This window comes from Amblyomma maculatum, chromosome 7 (genome assembly GCF_055883805.1).
Source record: "Amblyomma maculatum isolate TAMU_Amacu chromosome 7, ASM5588380v1, whole genome shotgun sequence".
Classification (NCBI taxonomy): Eukaryota; Metazoa; Arthropoda; class Arachnida; order Ixodida; family Ixodidae; genus Amblyomma; species Amblyomma maculatum.
The window spans coordinates 126,298,266-126,317,035 of NC_139350.1; the positions used below are offsets into that span (position 1 = coordinate 126,298,266).

At 45.0% G+C, this 18,770-nt stretch overlaps 1 protein-coding gene across 1 annotated transcript in view; it reads left to right on the plus strand.

The window, feature by feature from the left end:
• Positions 1–18,770, plus strand: part of LOC146184684 (uncharacterized) — a 114,236-nt gene that overhangs the window by 16,542 nt on the left and 78,924 nt on the right. Inside the window, exons 2-3 of the mRNA XM_084609454.1 lie at positions 6,765–6,972; positions 7,182–7,288. Coding sequence (XP_084465580.1) covers positions 6,765–6,972; positions 7,182–7,288 — 315 coding nt within the window. The remainder of the gene's footprint in view (positions 1–6,764; positions 6,973–7,181; positions 7,289–18,770) is intronic.

The window sequence follows — 18,770 nt, forward strand, 5'->3', positions numbered from 1 at the left end:
ACCTGTTCAAAAAGTACTGTTCAATATTCCACTGTTGCATGACAATTAATTTAAGAAATGCAACCTTCTGGTTTCTATGGCAATTATTACAACTCGGTCGGCGATCTACTAATACCCGTTTCACCCTTTCAAGGCTAGATTTAAAGGCGGCGAAGAAACATCTAGATAAACTCGAAAATGGTGACTAACACAACCTGAAACATTGAGAAACACACTAAGTGGCTAGAGCCCTTCGTGATACACCTCGGCGCATCATACCCGGCAACTAGAAAATGATAAAGCTGCGTTTCGCGACAACGAGCATGGACAAATCAAGAACACATAATTGACCCATGCGCTACAATCGCAGTTTTAAGGTCACATTTGAATGGTTCGCGCCAATATACTGCTCCGAATTCCCCTTTTTCAATGCTTTTAAAACACCAATCTGTATTGTAAAATCTTAAATTGTAGCGTCACCTAAGTGCTGTTGACGCAATCGCAGCAAGTAAAAGTTTGATACCCCGTTTGTTTAGATAACACGTTGCTGAGCAAACTGGATAAAGTGAATTCGTCATCAAGTGAGTGGTTCTTCCTACTACGGGATCGAGGACCCGTGGAGAATGGCGCATATAAAAAAATTGGGCTGTAACAATGAACATATCCGCTTTAAATGAACATAGTTGCTTTCAAGTTACTTTAATGAATGTCCTCAGGTAGTTGTCATGAATAATGTCTCATCGTCACCACAACCTATACGTACAGGCGTACCCCAAGGGTCTGTTCTGGGCCCAATGCTTTTTGCGGTATATGTTTCCGACCTTCCACGTGCCCTAAAATTCGGAGAAATGCTGATGTGTGCAGATGACACCGCTATAATAATCACAGGCAATAGCATCGAGGAAATACAGGCTAAAGCAAACGTCGATTTGGCAAACATTTCTGAATGGTTTTCAGCTAACAAGCTTTCTGTTAATGTCAAGAAAACAAAATATACTATATTTCACTCTCGTAGTAAACAAGTAGATACCAACTCTTTTAGCATTAGCATTAACAACTCCGTACTAGAATATACACCTTATTTTAAATATCTTGGTGTAATCTTTATTAGGCATCTGCACTGGCAAAATCATTTATTAGCAGTGGGCGCGAAGGTGGCATCTGGGTGCTATAAACTACTGCAAGCACGTAACTTCTTTGGCACAAATACACTGCGTATTTTATAATTCTCCTTTATCCACAGTCATCTCTCATACTGTCTGGAATCATGGGGGTGGACGTACGACAGCTATCTCGAGCCGATCAGAAAATTGTAGAAACGATCGTTATGAATCATAACACATTCTAAATTGGATCACCCCAGCAAACTATTATTCCGCGAGCTACAGATACTACCCTTCGATTCACTGCGCCAGCTAAAAACAGCAACTGTAGGTAACAGCATCGTAAGGTATAACCACCCCTTCCATGTATGGAGAATGACGGCTGTCTTTCATAGGTGCTAAGATATGGAACACTCTACCACAAGAAATAAAATACGCTCGAACTTTCGCGTCTACAGCTAAAAATTTTTTTTTCAGCGCATGCATTATATGTGATAATAATACTGTGCACCGTTGGCATCTGATATATTACTGTAATTTAGCACGCACAATGTTTTTCTCCTAAAAAAAATGAAGCGATTGTTCCTTGCTTTGCTTGCTTTTTAGAATTTGTATTGATGTATACATCCTACTCCCCGCTGTTCCTAGTTTGTATATGCATGTGACGTTAAGTGTCTGCATCATTGTATTTCATTTCTTGGACCCATAACTAGCTTATGGCTACGGGTCCAAACCGTGTTGGACACACCTTTATTGCATTTCCAAGAAAAAGAAAGAAAGAAAGAAAGAAAGAAAGAAAGAAAGAAAGAAAGAAAGAAAGAAAGAAGGAAGGAAAGAAAGAAAGAAAGAAAGAAAGAAAGAAAGAAAGAAAGAAAGAAAGAAAGAAAGAAAGAAAGAAAGATGTCCCCACGGGACAGTTGTTTCTATTGACCTTTTTTGCTATTGTTAAAAACGTTTCCCATTCTTCAAAGGCAGCTCTGACTAGTATATGTGACGGAGCAGAAATATTAGAAGAAATATCTTTCCGCGCATCGGAAGACCGCAACTTTCACTTCAATATTTTCATGTTAGTGTATATGATTTTAGTACTCCATCCACAAAAGCCTCAACAATAATATTTGTAATCGTGAAAGCCGCCCTTGCAAAGTGCTTAAACAACAAAGGAATGTGAGCTTATTTTCAAGGAATTATACTCTCAGGCTCTCCGGAAATTTGAGATGCGCTACAAGCTAGCAGCGCTCTCCGCGGCATCCGTTGCTAATTAACCGCAGGCATTAAAATAAGAAAAAAAAGTCTCTTAGTTAAAATCATACATGGTACGTGTTTTAAAATGACCCGGCACTTCTGTAAAAAAATACAGTGCATGCTTGCATAATCTTTAAGATATAAGCATGCACCGCATTTTTCTGGATGAAATAGGTCAGGTAAAAATGCATATCTTGTATAATTTTACCTAAGGTATGACTTACCTATCAAATCACAATCCTTATCAACACGCGACCACACAGTATATGCATCTGATTATCGAAGCGAAATCACAGTTTATATTTTTCAGTGCTTTGAGGCTTAATTAAGTGCGGTTATTGGTTGCATCTATATTCGTCGAGATATAAACAGGCTACGTGCCTTAAATATGCCCCATGATAGCTTGAAAATTGCCGATAGGTGTAGTTTCACTAAAAGACTAAAACAAAAACAGCAGTACGAATGATTAACGGTGAATGATTCGCTGAATGATGATCGCCATGAGGCAGCCAGGGATCTTGGAAGGAGATCGCAGACTTTATACAACTATTTAAACAGCTTATTTACAATTTCGAGAAGTTTGGAACAACCGCGTCGGCCGCCTAAAGTTGAGCTAGGGAATCCTCCTTAAACAAAACAGCTTGACGCGGCTTGCGCCCCCGAAGCTCTACGACTAGCCTTTCACTAGATCAGGGCCGTTTCACATGCTGCAATTTTCGCCGCGCGTCGCATAGATTTTCGTCAGTCTGTGGCGGAGGGAGGCAGTCGATCTTGCCGCAAACGGCTTGCGACTTCCATCCGTTTGCAATTAACCGCAGCGTAGCTGTGACCGCTCTGCGACTGACAAGTAAGAAACTACCATGACGTGACGTCACTGCCGCGCAGGGAACCGTACTCTTCGGCCGTTGGCTATAGTGATTTTTAAGTGACTCCGAAATGACGTTCTGCTTTCACGCTGTGCTCGATTTGCGTATGCATCTGTGGTTCCGGTCACGGGTTAAACTAGCGAAGTAGGAGGACGCCATCTTTTCGCAGGCGTGGCCTGTATTTGAGCAATGTCCTTTCACTCCGGCTGCTTTCCATGTGGGTACCCAGTGCACACATTCTTATATGCCTTTTTGACGAAACCTCTGTGCAATAACGAAACGGCAATTGAACTCTCCAAAGGTTCGCTTTCTCAATTTCGGTACAAGTGGGCGTAGACGCACCTGTAATTGGGAACTTTTGCTGTATAGCCGTCCCTGGTGCACCTTTTTTTTCATGGACAACATTTCGTTTTGTCCAATTGCCTTGCTAAGGAGCACATGCTGCGTTTCCTGCTTTCTCAAGCGCGCTGCTACTATACATCCTTTGTACAAATTTTAACACCTTGAGGGTTTGCTTCCTAGTCACGTTAGCACGGTGGAAGGCGCAGACTGACGAAAGGAAAATAGGGGTAATGAGTGTTTTAGTGTTTTCTTTCATGTTAGTGAAAATATTAACAATCAGGGCGACAAAAAATGAGTAACTTAAATGAATGGGAGAGACGGTACCCAGTGAAGTGACAGTAAATAGAAAAATTTGGGACAGCGGCAGGCTACTAAATATTTTATATACAATAATTGCAAGCGCAGCGCGCATGCGAGTAAACTAAAAATATGGGAACACTTAAACCTCCGCCTCTAAGCAGGTAACGCGAAAGCGATAATGGCTCCCACTTTCGGGCCCTTTAGAGAAACCTCGTTCACGTATATGCACGTTGCTACTTTGGCCGACAGGTGAAGCCAGTGTCTAAGACTTGTATGTCGTCTAGCCCAACACCCGCGGGAAAAGCAGCATCGGCTACGCAAGCCTACATGTCTCGGTCTTGATATGAACTGGAAGCCTAGCCATTAAATGACCAAGCAACTGAAGGAACCGCACATTCGGGCGTAGATCCTCAATGTATTTCACAAAACGATATGATTGTCAAGGCATTCGCAATTTGTGACATCAGAGTAACCCCGCGATAAACAACGCCCGGAGAGAACAAAGCGAGGGGGGGGGGAAATAATCGCCTTTAAGCAGCATTTACAAGAGTGGCACCGAAAGCCTGATATCCATGTCTTTCTTTTTAAAACACTCTGATATAGCTCCATAGCTAAACGTATCAGAGACCGCCACAATCCAATCCTCTGCAAAGCTGCTAGCGTTTGTTTTAGTGTGTAGCACTACTAGCCGCAATCACAGATATCGCCGATGTCCGGAGCCGCTCACTCTCGCTCTCTTCGTGAACTTGAAGTGCAGAAAGAGAACGCTAAGCATTGAGGAGGCGGAGCCGCCGCATAGCTGCAGCAGAAGCCGCTCTCTTTTTCCATCCGGCTTTCCATGAACTTGAAGAAAAGGAAGGGAAAATGGCGAAGCCCGAATCACGCGACTTAACACTGAGGGGGCGGAGCGGCCGCATAGATGCACCCCATCAGAGAGTAATTTAGTGAGAGAGGGCCGTGTCAGTTGCAGACGTGGCGGTCGTCACTGGGCAGCGATTCACAAGCGTGTGTTAACTCTGGAGTGAGCAGTCGTGTGTCCCTCGCGCGTCCTCAACTCAGGCATCTCTCCCCTCGCATCAGTTATTCATCAACCTTCGCGGACAGCAGACGTGCACGCGCGGTGCTCCCTGGACCTCGGCTCCGAGCCGCTCACCACGACGCGAAGCTGCTTGTGCTTACAGAGACCTCCGCGCCTTAACTAGCGCTCGGTTTCAAGCGCGTTTCCCTCTTTCTTCTCTCTTTCTCTACCCCTATGATCCCACCCCAGACTTCTCGGCCACAGAGCAGTGCATTGTACAGAGGTACATTGTACCTGTTTTCGTTCATTTCTGAAGATGGTGTAAGGAAAGCTAAGGACGCGGCTGCGCGGTGCATTTGCTTCGCGTCGCAATGGATGAAGCCGGGCCGTCAGGCACTGCGGCGCAGGTTCGCCGTGCTTGACGTGCTGAAGTACAACAGTTAAGCAGTGCTACGCACCTACTTCGCATTTGATTAACTATGCAAATCGGCCGTAATATTTTTATTTCATTGTTACCTACACAGGTAATAAGACACCAAATCACACGAAATGAAAAAAAGTAATTAAATATTACTAAAGCAAAAAAAGTAAAAGTAAATAAAAGTAAAGTAAATATTTCATCTAAAAAAATCTTGTTGCCTGTTTTACACCATGGTCCTTAAATGCAATAAAAAGAAGAAAAATTACACATGCCTAACCCATATTTTGAAAAGTAAAAAAGGGGCATTGTGCCACCTGTCTATATTCTGAAAAATGTTTGTACTACAGCTTTATAAATTTATATGCGTGCTCTTTCAACATTTTGTAAATCATTTCCTCCAAAAGTTTGGAACTGAAAGGTTTTTCTTCGTGTCATGTATCCACCTTAAGTAAATTTTATTGAGGGGTATGGAAGTGCATTTAATTTGCTAAATTTTGATATATGTTACACCAGGTGTTCTTAAAGCTCGTACACTTAATTTGTTTCCAAGACACCTCAGATATACATTTCTTTCACAATCCCGAAAACGCTAAAGGGTGTCATAAGCATTGGGACGACATGACTCGCTGCACGCGATGACTGCCCAGTTAGCTGCTCTAAACCCTCCAGCGTGAGAACTCATTAACGATTTCATATTACTCTTGATTTCAGCCCTCTTGTTTTCAGGCCTGACTGCCCTTCAGTCCTGTCTCTACAATAGTGAACGGCTAATGGTAACTAACATTAGCGCGCTTGCCGTTGCGAACAGCGCGTCGCAGCAACAGAAGTGTTTTCAAAACGCGTTAATGTGTTTGTACTAAAAGCCCCATTAACGCAACACCAAAAGGCTGGCTACAACAAGTGTGCTGCCGTTGTTCGAGCCTGCAAAACAAGTTCAACACAATTTATAAATGAGTACACGGTTTGGTGTCTATTCTTGGGGTAAAAAGCTAATTTTTTTTTTTGTAGCACCATGTCCATCATACATGCCGACATCGTTTGTTATTCAACGCACATCGCGGGCGAATACGCGTGCGGTGAATGAGAGCTTGGTCAGTGAACAAGTTGTGCCGCCACGGTTTCTCAAAACTGCTTGCTATAGCTGCGCCAACGTTGGGGCTAGCTTCTCTTTAGTTACCATCGAGCAAACGTTAGAAAATGTTACAGCACCAAGCAGTGACGATCTTGGAGCTCCGGCGCAACCAACGGCGCACTTTCAACACCCAGCGGTGCATATCGAACATAGAAAGGCAAGGCTTGCATTGAACCTCATTGATATAACGTCATGTGACTCGATCATCAAGATCGTCTCGACTCTGGAGTTTGTACTCTATCCGGAGTGCGTTGCTCGACTGCTCCTACGGAATATGGTTTGGCAGCAAGCGCCCCGAGAGAGGTCAAACTGTTATGCTTTCGCCACTGTCTTCATTTGCCCTCATGTCCTCTCACAGGTCGATGAGAAGACTGGCAGCCAGTACACCTTCGGCGAATTGTTGGATGTATGCCGCCGGGTTGCGGCGGGGCTTCGGACACTCGGCCTACGCCCGGGAGATGTGGTCGCATTCCAGGCCCCCACCACCTGTGATCTCCTGGTCGCAATATGTGGAACCTTCTTTGCTGGGGGAACAGCTGCTCTAATCAAAGACAACCTCACCGAAAGTACGTGATTTACAAATATTTCCGTTTTCTCAACGACATCTGTAAACAACTGGGACAAATCCTCAAGAAGAAAGCTTTTGCTCTTCGTATGATTCTAATTTGAGCCGTGTCAAGATAAAAATGAGCTTTCAACACTGAATCTATATCATAATCAAACGACTATCGCGCTGGTTGTATATCCTTACGTTTTCATGTTTGTTTTTTTGCAGGCGAATGTGTTACCCAGTTTGAAGATGCCCAGCCCAGGTTTGTTTTTTGCAATGGCGACAACATGCAACGGACTGAACAGGCTTGCAGAGAAATTTCGTCAATTGAGGTGACTAAGTTTGTCTATGTTTCACAGAGTGCTTCTTTTTCTCTCTCTCTCTCTCTCATGATGTGCTTGCTAACATCAATTACATTTCTACTTAACGCCCCCAAATCGGGCAGAAATTCTCATCTGACTACCACGGCGGCCTTTTATAACTTTTTTTCATTTTGGAGCTACAAAGAGCAAGGACAAGTGCTCCACTTTAGGGTCGGGTTCTATGCTTAAGGGGCTCTCTTTCATATATCCTGCCTTTTCGACGTCTTATTCACAGTGGCACTTGTTAGCGCATTCAATCGTCCCCCCATCACACTTCTTTGGCTCCGCGATTATTGAGGAACTTAAGAGAGCATCGTGTCCAGAAAGCGTATTAAACTGCTGTGCCCAAAAAGCGGCTCTAATTCCTGTGATAATTTCCTCCGGAGCCCTTGGCACGTACGTATTTGCCGTGCTTTTGTGCGCGGCATACGTGCTATAAAAAAAGCATGAACGTTCGCGCTATGTCACGTGGTGGGACAAGTTCAGCGAGGAATACACTCCACCTGTGCCAAGCGCAGAATGTTTTTTTTTTCGAATTCTTGCGACATTTCCTGTCCAGAGCACCCACAGGCAATCCATTACCCGACTCTGACGCAGGAGCGCCGTCTCTCCCATCGTGACGCAGAATTCACACAGGTGTTCAGCAGCAGTCATCGACCTTAGTGCCATTACATCATGCAGCATGGATTACGGGAAAGCTAATGCAAGTCTTCGTATACCCTCAAAACGTAGAGCAAATTTCTTCGAAGAAGGTTCTACTCGTGCGGCAACAGCAGGCGGTGTTTGGCAGTTGACTTATCTCTAATGCGTCGTCGTTACTAATGACACCTTTGAAAAATTTGTCTGCTGAAAATGTGCCCTTTGATGGCTCTGGTAGGAGTGGAGGAGGAGCGGGGATGCTCAAGCCGTGCAGCTTCTAAATGGAATAGAGCAAGAACACTTATACGCGCGAGTGCGGTTTGGAAAGTTTCGCTGGTTTGAACCGAGAGAGTTTCTAACTGTTACCTGAATGAAAAGCTGGCGCAAAAATCTATGTGAATTTCTATACAGTATCTTAAAGGCCACAAGAGCCACCATCGGCGCTATAGGAATCTTATGGGCCTGGGCGCTGCAGAAGCACAAATTTTTGGGAACGAAATAACGCAGGAATAAGCGATTTACAATCATAAATGTCCTAACATTTCCTATCGTAATACGCTGGCTATGAGCTGTATTAAAGGAGCAAAAACGCACGTAAATGCTAAATTTCATCAAAATATATTATGGCCTCAGATTCTATTGGTCATATATAACCTGCTATCTAAACAAATATTTCCCCTTATCAAGAAGACTTTTGCCAGTAAACAATTTTAGGAAACAAATATTATGCCTCAAACACTTGAAATGGATTTGTTGTGGGCATTTCAGGAAACAGAAATTTTCCACTGGTGCTCTCGTATTTTGCGCTTTCGCGTGCGGAGTTTGCAACGAGAAGCATGAAAAATTTTAGGATGCTTATTATTCGTCTTATGAGACCCTTTCTTATCTTTATTTGTGTGTGTGTGTGGGGGGGGGGGGGGCAATAAGAGACCGTCACAGAGTTCGGTACTGTGCTAAGAGCCTTGAGATCTTTAGTATCGATGAAAAGGAAGGCGCCGTATCCGTGCCAGTTCTCGGTGGTCACCAACATTGACAATGAGTGGTATACAATTTGGGGCAGATATATCGTCACTTCGACGCCCGATCGCAGATTAGCCTCAAAAGTGAGACCACCCTCAATATTGCGCAGATAATGTTTGCGCCACAATATTGATACGAAATCACGTACCTGTCTTTTCCGCTCCTATTGGTTTTCGGAGCCACTAATGCTGACGCAAACCTCGTCTCATTGATTGAATTAATTTTCTGCCGCTTTATTTCCTGCCTGCAAGACATGTCTTTGTGCTGTTTATATTCGCAACGAGTAATGCAAATATCTGCCATTCGTTCGTAGAAAACAGCATTCTGAAAACGCGACTATGAGCGAACTCATCGCAACACGTTCGGTAAATTACCCGGTGTTTTTTGTTTTATCGTGCATGAACGTAATTTCTATGAATAACTAAGTGTTAAGAAAAATTAAGCCGTGGTAGCATAAGGTTTGAATTCAGGCGCTAGCACAAATTCCTACGCAGTTTGGAAGAACGCGTGAGCGGCAGGCAAGTGTTTCATACTAGTAGCAATCGCAGGATATTTGTCGTACATATCATTCACATTTCGGCTCTTTTGTCCTTTCGGGCGCCACCAGCCGTGACATTTACAGGTTTTTTGCGCAAAGATTGTATTTTGTTTTGGCCTTGTTTGAAGGGTAATCTTCAAATTACAAACTTTTCAATGTACGGCTAATGCGAAAAGTAAAAGGAAGATCGAGTCTGCGAAAAAAAAAAAAAACATCTTTTTTAATCCGAAGCGTAATATGAAAAAATTGGTGCATGATGTCATTCGTAAAATTGTTGTTCTTCACCAACATATATTCAAGGATGCTTAAAAAGTATAGAAGTGGGACGAAAGTCGCATTTATGGTTAGATATCTCTCCATTTACTTTTTTTATGACCGAAACTGAGCCTGCTCACTCTATAACCCATGAGTTAAGGAAGTTCGCAATCATCGCCTTACTCATTACACGCATGCAACTTTACGCATTCAAGTATCATCTTCGTTCCGTGGTAGGGTCATTGTTTGTTGAAGCCACTAAACTCGATGGCTGATAAAATGATGGTCGGGCAGTGATAGCGAATTTACACGTTAGCCGAGGTGCAAAGCGTTGCCATTACGGTGTGGCGGAAGGAAGCACGTCTAATTGATATTATCGTAATCGTTAATATGTATCTTACCTGTGCAGCTGTGTTCCCGATGGTCCGGTGCGAGGAACATAAAAGACTCTGCGTCGCGCTTTGTGTAGCACACTAGGGCAGTGTGCATCTCGCTAAAAGGAAAACAAAACAAACTATGAAGCAGCTAATGGTTCCTGACTAATAGGCTCGTATCCCTCTTGCATGCAGGTTTGTGTTGTGTATATTCTGCGCTGGTGTCGCCTCTGAAAGGATAATATACTGTGCTTCACAAGCTGCGTGCACCACTATGGAAGCTACGGATGAACTAATCTGATCAGTGTTGCAGGAAAATAAAATAAAGTGTCCCAAATCTTTTAACAAATATAGTGAGTTTTAGTCCGAAACCACTGCTTAACGTGGTAAAACCCAGACACAAGTCTTGCATTAAGCCTCTTCCTCGCATTAAGCCAATCGTGGCGCTCCAAGAAAACGCACAGCTGAACACAACAGATGAACTGGTGCAGCAACGACGTGATGTTCGCAGGCTTACGGCCACCCTCTCTCACGCAACGTGCGCCCTCGGGGCTTGTGCTTGTCGCATTCAATTTTATCATCGCAACTGCCAGTTCTTCCCCCTTGGCGTTTTGTACAGCTGAGTGATAATAAGCGAACGGATTTACGGCGGCCAAGAGCACCGGAATCGGCGTCGTCAATCCGCGACCTAATTGTGGAACAAGACGTCCGCTTGCCACAAGGTTGCATCGTAATTTACGTCGATGCAAGAATCCAGGCCTGCGAAGTGACAACTGTAGTTTACTGTACCGCCCTTGCAAGTCTGCACTGGATAAGGTATCAACGTTTCAATTACCGGAACCTTCATATCCTTTTTGTGCGGAGCTGCTTGGTGTGCAGGAGGCGCTTCGCTCTGTCACCGCCATTCCCATGCTTCCCAAGGTCCGTATCGTAATACGCACTGATGCTCTCCAGGTGACAAAGCTACTTATGCGAGTCAGTAGCAGCACAGAAATCTGCCAAAACATACACAGTCTAGCGGCATGCATACCACAGCCAATTCCAATTCAATGGATTCCGCGCGACCTTCTAAGTTCTCAAAGCCATGCGGATACTGCGACTCGCCTTTCCACCTCAACCTCGTCATCGCCAAACCTCCTAAAATTGGATAATGCCATCCTCCTTTTAACAAGAAAGGTGCACCTCCGACACCGTACATGTACTCTCATACTTCCGTGTACGGTAAGCATCCCTTGTGGTCTAACCCGCGCAGAGGAAGTGACACTTAGGAGGATTCGAGTTGGGGTGGCTCAAACGTCTGAAGTGACTCGATAGTTGCCTCAATTTTGACATTTGTATCCCCACGCTGGGTGCCCCGTCTGTAAGTTTCGAGATACAGAAACCGATGTCCATCATCTGCTGTGGGAATGTCTAGAGCTGAAGCCGGCGCGGATCTGGCACCTGGTGGAAGCTGGCCTCACCCCCATTTTCCATCGTCATATGCCGCTTAGACGCAAGGACCGCACCATCGTTCACTCCTAGACTTCATTACATCAATCAACCTTTCTTCATTTATTTGACCATACGTCCTTCATCTTTCATAATATTCCTTTCATGCCCCGATCCAATAAACATCGCAAAAAGGATAACCGATGGTTGCTTAGGGTAACAAACTGGGTTCCAAGGGAAGGAAAACGTAGCAGGGGGCGGCGGAAGATTAGGTGGGCGGATGAGGCTAAGACGTTCGCAGGATCAGGTGGTTGCAGGTAGCACAGGACCTGAATTATTAGAAGAATATGGGAGAGGCCTTCGCCCTGCAGTGGGTATAGGCCGGCAGATTATGATGATGATGAATCAGCCTGTAAGTGAACAAGTCCAATTGAAGTATACAAATAAAAAGCACGCAACTAAAACACGTCATAACACAACTCAACCAAAACGGTGATAAGGAAAGACAACACATAATAACGTGAGCCAGTCGGGTTGATATTCACTATCTTCGTAAGTATCTCTATACTGTCTGGCCGAAATGAGTACTGGAGGAACGAGGCTCAGCAATCTGGTTCAACAAGCGCGTTTTCCACAGGCTGTGCAGTACAAGGGGGTAAATCATGTCAAAGGGTTCATCGTCATGTTGGGTGGCCATTAGGTAACGCGCACGTGAGAATTCAAAACAAAGTCTTTCTTCATTGTTGTTTGTTGAACGTCCAACATGATATTGGCACGGTGCAGTCTTTGTCTGCGCTGATCGCGAGCGTGCGCCTGTTTGAGAAGAAAAAACCGAAGTTATCCCGTTGAGGCGGGCCCTGCCAGTTTTTCTGCCGCTCTGTGCACTCTGACTTCTGTGATCTCTGTGTCCCACGGTGACTTCTGACTAGACTTCATACCATGACAATATCTCCTCTTTGCAGGCAATAAAGCAATGTTCGATGGTTTCGGCTGTGCCACATAGCCGACAATTACCAGAAGAAACAAAAATTGAAGCCGCATTTTAACAGGTAGAACATCGGCATCAAGTTTAAAGAAAAATGTTTTCTACAAGGCGAAATCGGCATTTTACTTTCTCTTCTTAGCACCTAATTCCTCCTACAACTAGAGTATAAGAGATCTATACTGGAGGCGGGAATGGCATTGATATCAATTCTTTGTATAAATGTTTACGTAAAACGGAGAGTGAGTACTCATAAGAAAAGGGAACTGCCAGAAAACACTTTGCACCGCAAACATTTTTCATAAAACCAAATAATCGAGCCCGGTCGGTAAAATTGGAAAAGACCACTAATTTGGAAATAAGGTGCAGGAAGGTATTTTGCAAGAATGCTCTGATAATTGGATGTAAACTATTACGAAAAAAGACGAAACCAGGAACCAACTGTCTCACAAAGGGATGGGTCAGACTTAGCCCGCTACCAGATATAGGCCTGAATATGTTATCGAGCCACGTCAACTCAAAACTGGATGACCATATGAATTTCTCAAACGTAGCGAAGTTCCTGCAAAACATAATAAAATTTCGTTACCAGAAACATTTTGCAGGTTTGTGTTCGATGAAAAATTGATAGGCGGTGCGGAACGAAATCGGAGCATAACTTTGAAGGGTCGGGACCCCCGCTCTCTCCAGAAACGCCCGCTAGACTTGAATGCATGAAAGGGAACTCCAAGGTATTTAGGAGTGACACGAGACCATTCAAGTCCAGCATAATGAGCCCAAATTGATCTCTGTGAACTGCACCACAGACGCTAACGTTTAGAAGTATTCATTTGAGCGCCAGGGGCAATTGCGAAACTGTTCAATAGCTTTTATAGCTTTGTCTATAGCGGGTTTATCAATAGAAAAAAAAAAGCCAAATAATCGGCGTATGCATGCACTTTTACTTCACAGCTAAAGACAACAAAACCGCGGATATTGTTGTTTCGCAGTACACTCCAACAAAGTGTAATAAATACCATGCTGAAAAAACAAAACAAAATGAGGGGCTAGCTCTACCTGTAGCTATGACCGTATTTTTCTTTTACTTTTTCAGCGTGGTATTTATTACACTGGAAGAATGAACTGCGCACAAGTGCAACTTAATAGAAAAAAAAACGTCACATGAACAAGACTTACAACATCGTACACCAAGTCAACAGAGGTCAAAACAAAATGCAATTAAGAGCCTGTCACTGAGAATGAGTGCCACGTCGGTTCAAACTCGGCTTGTGCATAGAATTCCCTCAAATGAACAATCATCCCACAGAAGTTGTTTTTTGCAGAAAAAAAATAACTCACAATGTCGGTCCATCATGCCTGTTTTCCAGAAGCTCTGTAACCCAATTAGAAAGGACGTGTCTAAGGGCTCATCAGCAAATGTCAGCGCAGTGGGGTATCGGGTAGGATGCCGTGTCAAAATAAATTTTTTTTCTTCAAATCTGCAATCGATCAGACTTACAGGGATAGCATTGAACTGTGCAACTTCATGAAAGAGAATAAAGTGCCACCAATGAGCATCCCTAATAAATGCATGTTTGCTTGATCGAAACATGTTTTGCGTGGAGCAGCGACATGGTGAAAGCAGAGCTTATGATACCGACAACGCGAGCACAGGTGGGGATGACACCGCGTACACTGCATTGCTGACGATGCTGGCCGATTCTGTGCGTGGCTGCCGCCCTGCAAGGGACAACTGGAACCGATAGAGCTTGCTTGCAGCGGCATGAAGGGTTTCGTGACGCATGCCAACAAGATGTCCAAGCTTGAAGACGTGCAGCCTCTAGCTTGGCAATGATGATAGTAAACTCTTTATTTACTCCCAAAAAAAGGGGAACCAGCCAAAAGACTGGTTGCACTGCTTAGAGAAGGTTAGCAGGGATCCCTTGGGACTCTGTGGCCTCCAATGCGCACAAAATGAGCTGGCGCTGTTGGGCGAGCTCGGTGGTACGCAAGAGGGACTCCCACGCATCCACTGTAGCTGTATTGTCTGTGTTGTGTCGTATACATGTCCAAACCATGTGAATGAATGTGACTGCTTGTGAGCAGTGTTTGCAGCTAGGTGCAATAAGATTTGGGAAAATTTTTCTATATAGCCATGGGTTTGGAAAGGTTCCTGTTTGTATTTTGTGCCAATGGACGGCCTTGCGCCGGGGTAGTTCCCGGTGTGCAGGGGGTATAGACACCGTTCGAGCCGATAATGCTGGAGGATGTCCGTGTATGTAACAAGGCATGAATGAGTGCCTTTGGGAGTGTCAGAGGAAGCGGCAGGCTGAGGAGGCTGCTCCGTCCGGTAGCTGAGTTCTCGGGCTAGAGCATGCGCCTGTGCGTTCCCGCTGAGCGCCTCAAGAGCTGGGGTCCATATAAGAAGACAAGGTGTAGACGGTAAGGGGAGAGATCGGAGGATAGTGTGCGCCTGTCGGGATATACGACCTGCATCGAAGTTACGAATTGCCTGTTGGGAATCGCTAACGACTACTACGGTGGAGGGGTCGGCCAGAGCTAATGCGATGGCAACCTCTTCCGCGGTGGTAACAGTTGCGGCGTTGAGGACGCTGCAGGCATTGTGCCAGTTTCGGTGCGGTGCCAATGCAACCGCAACCATAGCGGGGCGACGGGGGTGGTGGGAGGCATCTGTGTATGCAACGTCGGGGCGACCGGTAAAACGTTTGTGGAGTTGCCGGGCTCGGTCTGCTCTGCGCTCTGTATGATACTCTGGATGCATACGTTTGGGAAGCGGAAGTATACGAAGACTGAGTCTCTGCTCAGGCGTGAGGTCCATATACGTAGAAGTCGCCCTCAGAGGAGTGATTCCTACCAGGCTCAGTACTGCACGGCCCGCATGTGTCGGCGAGAGGTACTCATATTGGGAAATTAGAGTCGCTTCAACCAGCTCGTCGACTGTGTTGGAGATCCCGAGGGTCACCAGTTTGGTGGTGGAAGTGGACATGGGTAGACCCAATGGTGTCTTGTATGCCTTGCGCGCAGCGATGCATCCAGTGGCTCCCGATCTGTTCGCGTGAGGCGAAGGTAAGGGGCAATGTACGCAATGCGCGTACAAACGAAGGCTTGCACGAGGCGCAACAGGTTGGATTCGCGCATGCCCTTATGCTTGTCGGCGACTCTCTTGAACAGGCGGCTGATCTGGATTACAGAATGATCTATTCGCTGAAGAATAGTGGCGTTTCTTCCATTATTTTGTAGCTTGGCAAGGCATGACGTAAGTAAGAAAGCTGTATAGCTTTCCTTTGTAGCCGTATGGCTGCGCTTGGGTGGATGTCATTGAGTAATTACTCCGTTATTACTACTGAGAAATTTCATCATCATCATCAGCATCAGCAGCCTGATTATACCAACTGCAGGACGAAGGCCTCTCCCATATTTCTCCACTTAACCCGGTTCTGTGCTAGCTGCATCCACTTGACCCCTGCGAACTTCTTAATCTCATCCGCCCACCTAACTTTCTGCCGCCCCCTGCTACGCTTTCCTTCCCTTGGAATCCAGTTTGTTACCCTCAGCGACCATCGGTTATCCTCTCTTCACACTACATGTGCTGCCCATGTCCATTTCTTCTTCTTAATTTCTACTAAAATGTCGGTAACTTGAGTTATTTCTCTGACCCACCCTGCACGCTTTCTATCTCTGAATGTTACACCTACCATGTTTCGTTCCATAGCCCTCTGGGTTGTCCTCAACTTAAGTAGAACTCTCTTGGTGAGCCTCCACGTTTCAGCCCCACAGTTGAGTACAGGCAAGATGCAACTGTTGTATACTTTCCTCTTGAGCGATACCGGTAAGCTGCTAGTCATAATCTGTGAGTGCTTGCCAAATGCGCTCCATCCCAATCTTATTCTTCTTGTTATCTCTATTTCGTGGTCCGGATCTGCGGTTACTACCTGTCCTAAGTAGACATATTCGCCTACTACTTCCAGTATTTCGCTACCAAATGTAAACTGCTGTTCCTTCCCGAGGCTGTTGAACATTACCTTAGTCTTCTGCATATTGATTTTCAAGTCTACCTTTCTACTTTTCCTGTCTAGGTCATCAATCATTATTTGCAGCTCATCCCCCGAGTTGCTTAGTAAGGCAATGTCATCAGCAAATCGCAGATTACTGAGGTATTCTCCATCTACCCTTATCGCTAACTGCTCCCATTCCAAGTCTCTGAATACTTCCTCTAAACAAGCTGTGAATAGTACTGAGGAGATTGTGTCTCCTTGCCTAACACCTTTCTTTATGGGAATTTTGTTACTTTCTTTATGCAGAACTATGGATGCTGTGCAGCCACTATATATATCTTACAGCACTTTCACGTACGGCTCGTCTACCCCCTGATTTCGGAATGCCTGCATCACCGCCGAGGTTTCTACTGAGTCAAATGCTTTTTCGTAATCAATGAATGCTATGTATAAGGGCTGGTTATATCCCGAGCATTTTTCTATCACCTGATTATTGTATAGATATGATCGATAGTAGAGTACCGTTTCCGAAACCCTGCTTGATCCTTTGCTTGATTGCAGTCTAAGGTAGTCCTGATTCTATTAGCGATTACCTTAGTAAATATCTTATACGTAACAGACAGTAAGCTGATTGGTCTGTAATTTTTAAGATCCTTAGAGTCCCCTTTCGTGTGAATGAGGATAATGTTTGCATTCTTTCATGGTTCCGGTACCGTCGATGACACCAGGCACTGCGTATACAGGGTGGCCAGTTTTTCTAGCACGATATCCCCCCCCCCCCCCCCCCGTCCTTCAGCAAATCTGTAGTTATCTGATCCTCTGCAGCTGATTTCCCCCTTTTCATAGTTTCTAGTGCTTTCTTGACCTCGTCCTTCGTCACTGGTGGAACGTCTGACTGTTTTTCCCTACCGCCAATCTCATTACGGTCCTGACTACTTTGGCTACTGAGCAATGTAGAGGTTATCTACAGCACATTAGTCTGAAATATGCGATGACCACGGGCCATCTGTTTTCATCAACGTACAGTGCAGGGCTCCGGATTCAGCCGTGTATTCTGGTTCCACTGCGCGTGGGCGGGTAGACGTTGATAAAGACGGCGACATGCCATGCATAACGCGAGGGAGTGGAAGTTAAACACGATAGTGCAGAAGCCAGCCAGCCTCATTGGTTCGCGTCGCGGCGGAATCGTAACTAAACAATCCCGTGAGGTCATGCGCTGGCCCACCGCGACAGCAGCTTTTCAGTCACAGAAATTGTAAACAGTACCTTGTTCAATTTTCGTGTGATTGTAGCTGGGGCACGGTGAAAAGGAAACAATGGTCGCTCTTGGTAAAATTGCAAGAGGTTTCTGGTCCTCGATGCTCCCAGCAGGGAAACCAGCGGGCCCGCTGACTGCCGGTAGCAATGCACAGACTACAACATACGTGTACGGTTCCTATTCATCTTTCGGGCGGTTTCTTGAGACAGAGAAGCAGCGTCATTTGCCCAAATCATTGCTCCGGAATGCAAAGACGCCACATGCCAGAGGCGAGCCGCCTAATATGCAGGAACCCAGCTTCTGCTTTCGTAAATATATATATATATATATATATATATATATATATATATATATATATATATATATATATATATATATATATATATATATATATATATATATAGTTTTGGACGGCGGACCGTCCTTCTTAAGGGTAGAATTGAGAATGGAGAATAAGTCCGCACATTGCGCCACTGTTAAGAGAGGGAGAAGGAATTCTCGCTCTGTCTTTGGAGAAACACACATCCCTGAATAGACAGCAAGGGCGAAAAGCTCCCGTTGAACAGCTCCCCTCACCCCTCTTTTTTCACACTCTCTCTTTCTCTCTCCCTTTTTGTTGCATTACCAGCCATTAATCAACGGGAGCTTTCCGCCCTTTCTATCTATTCAGTGATGTGTGTTCCTCCAAAGGCAGGGAGCGAGAATTTCTTCTTCCTCTCTTAACAGTGGCGCAATGCGCGGACTTATTCTCCATTCTCAGTTCTACCTGAAGAAGGACTGTTCACCGTCCGAAACTGTTGTTAGAATAAAATAGATAATCGGGAAAGTTGTGCGACATCCTGTTTGAATTTAGCTCTGGCCCATTAGTCACAAGCAACCATGTCTATTTCCACTGTTGTGGCAGCCAGCTTCAATACAACTCAACGATTGCCATTTCACTTACCCAGGATCCCGATCCGCACA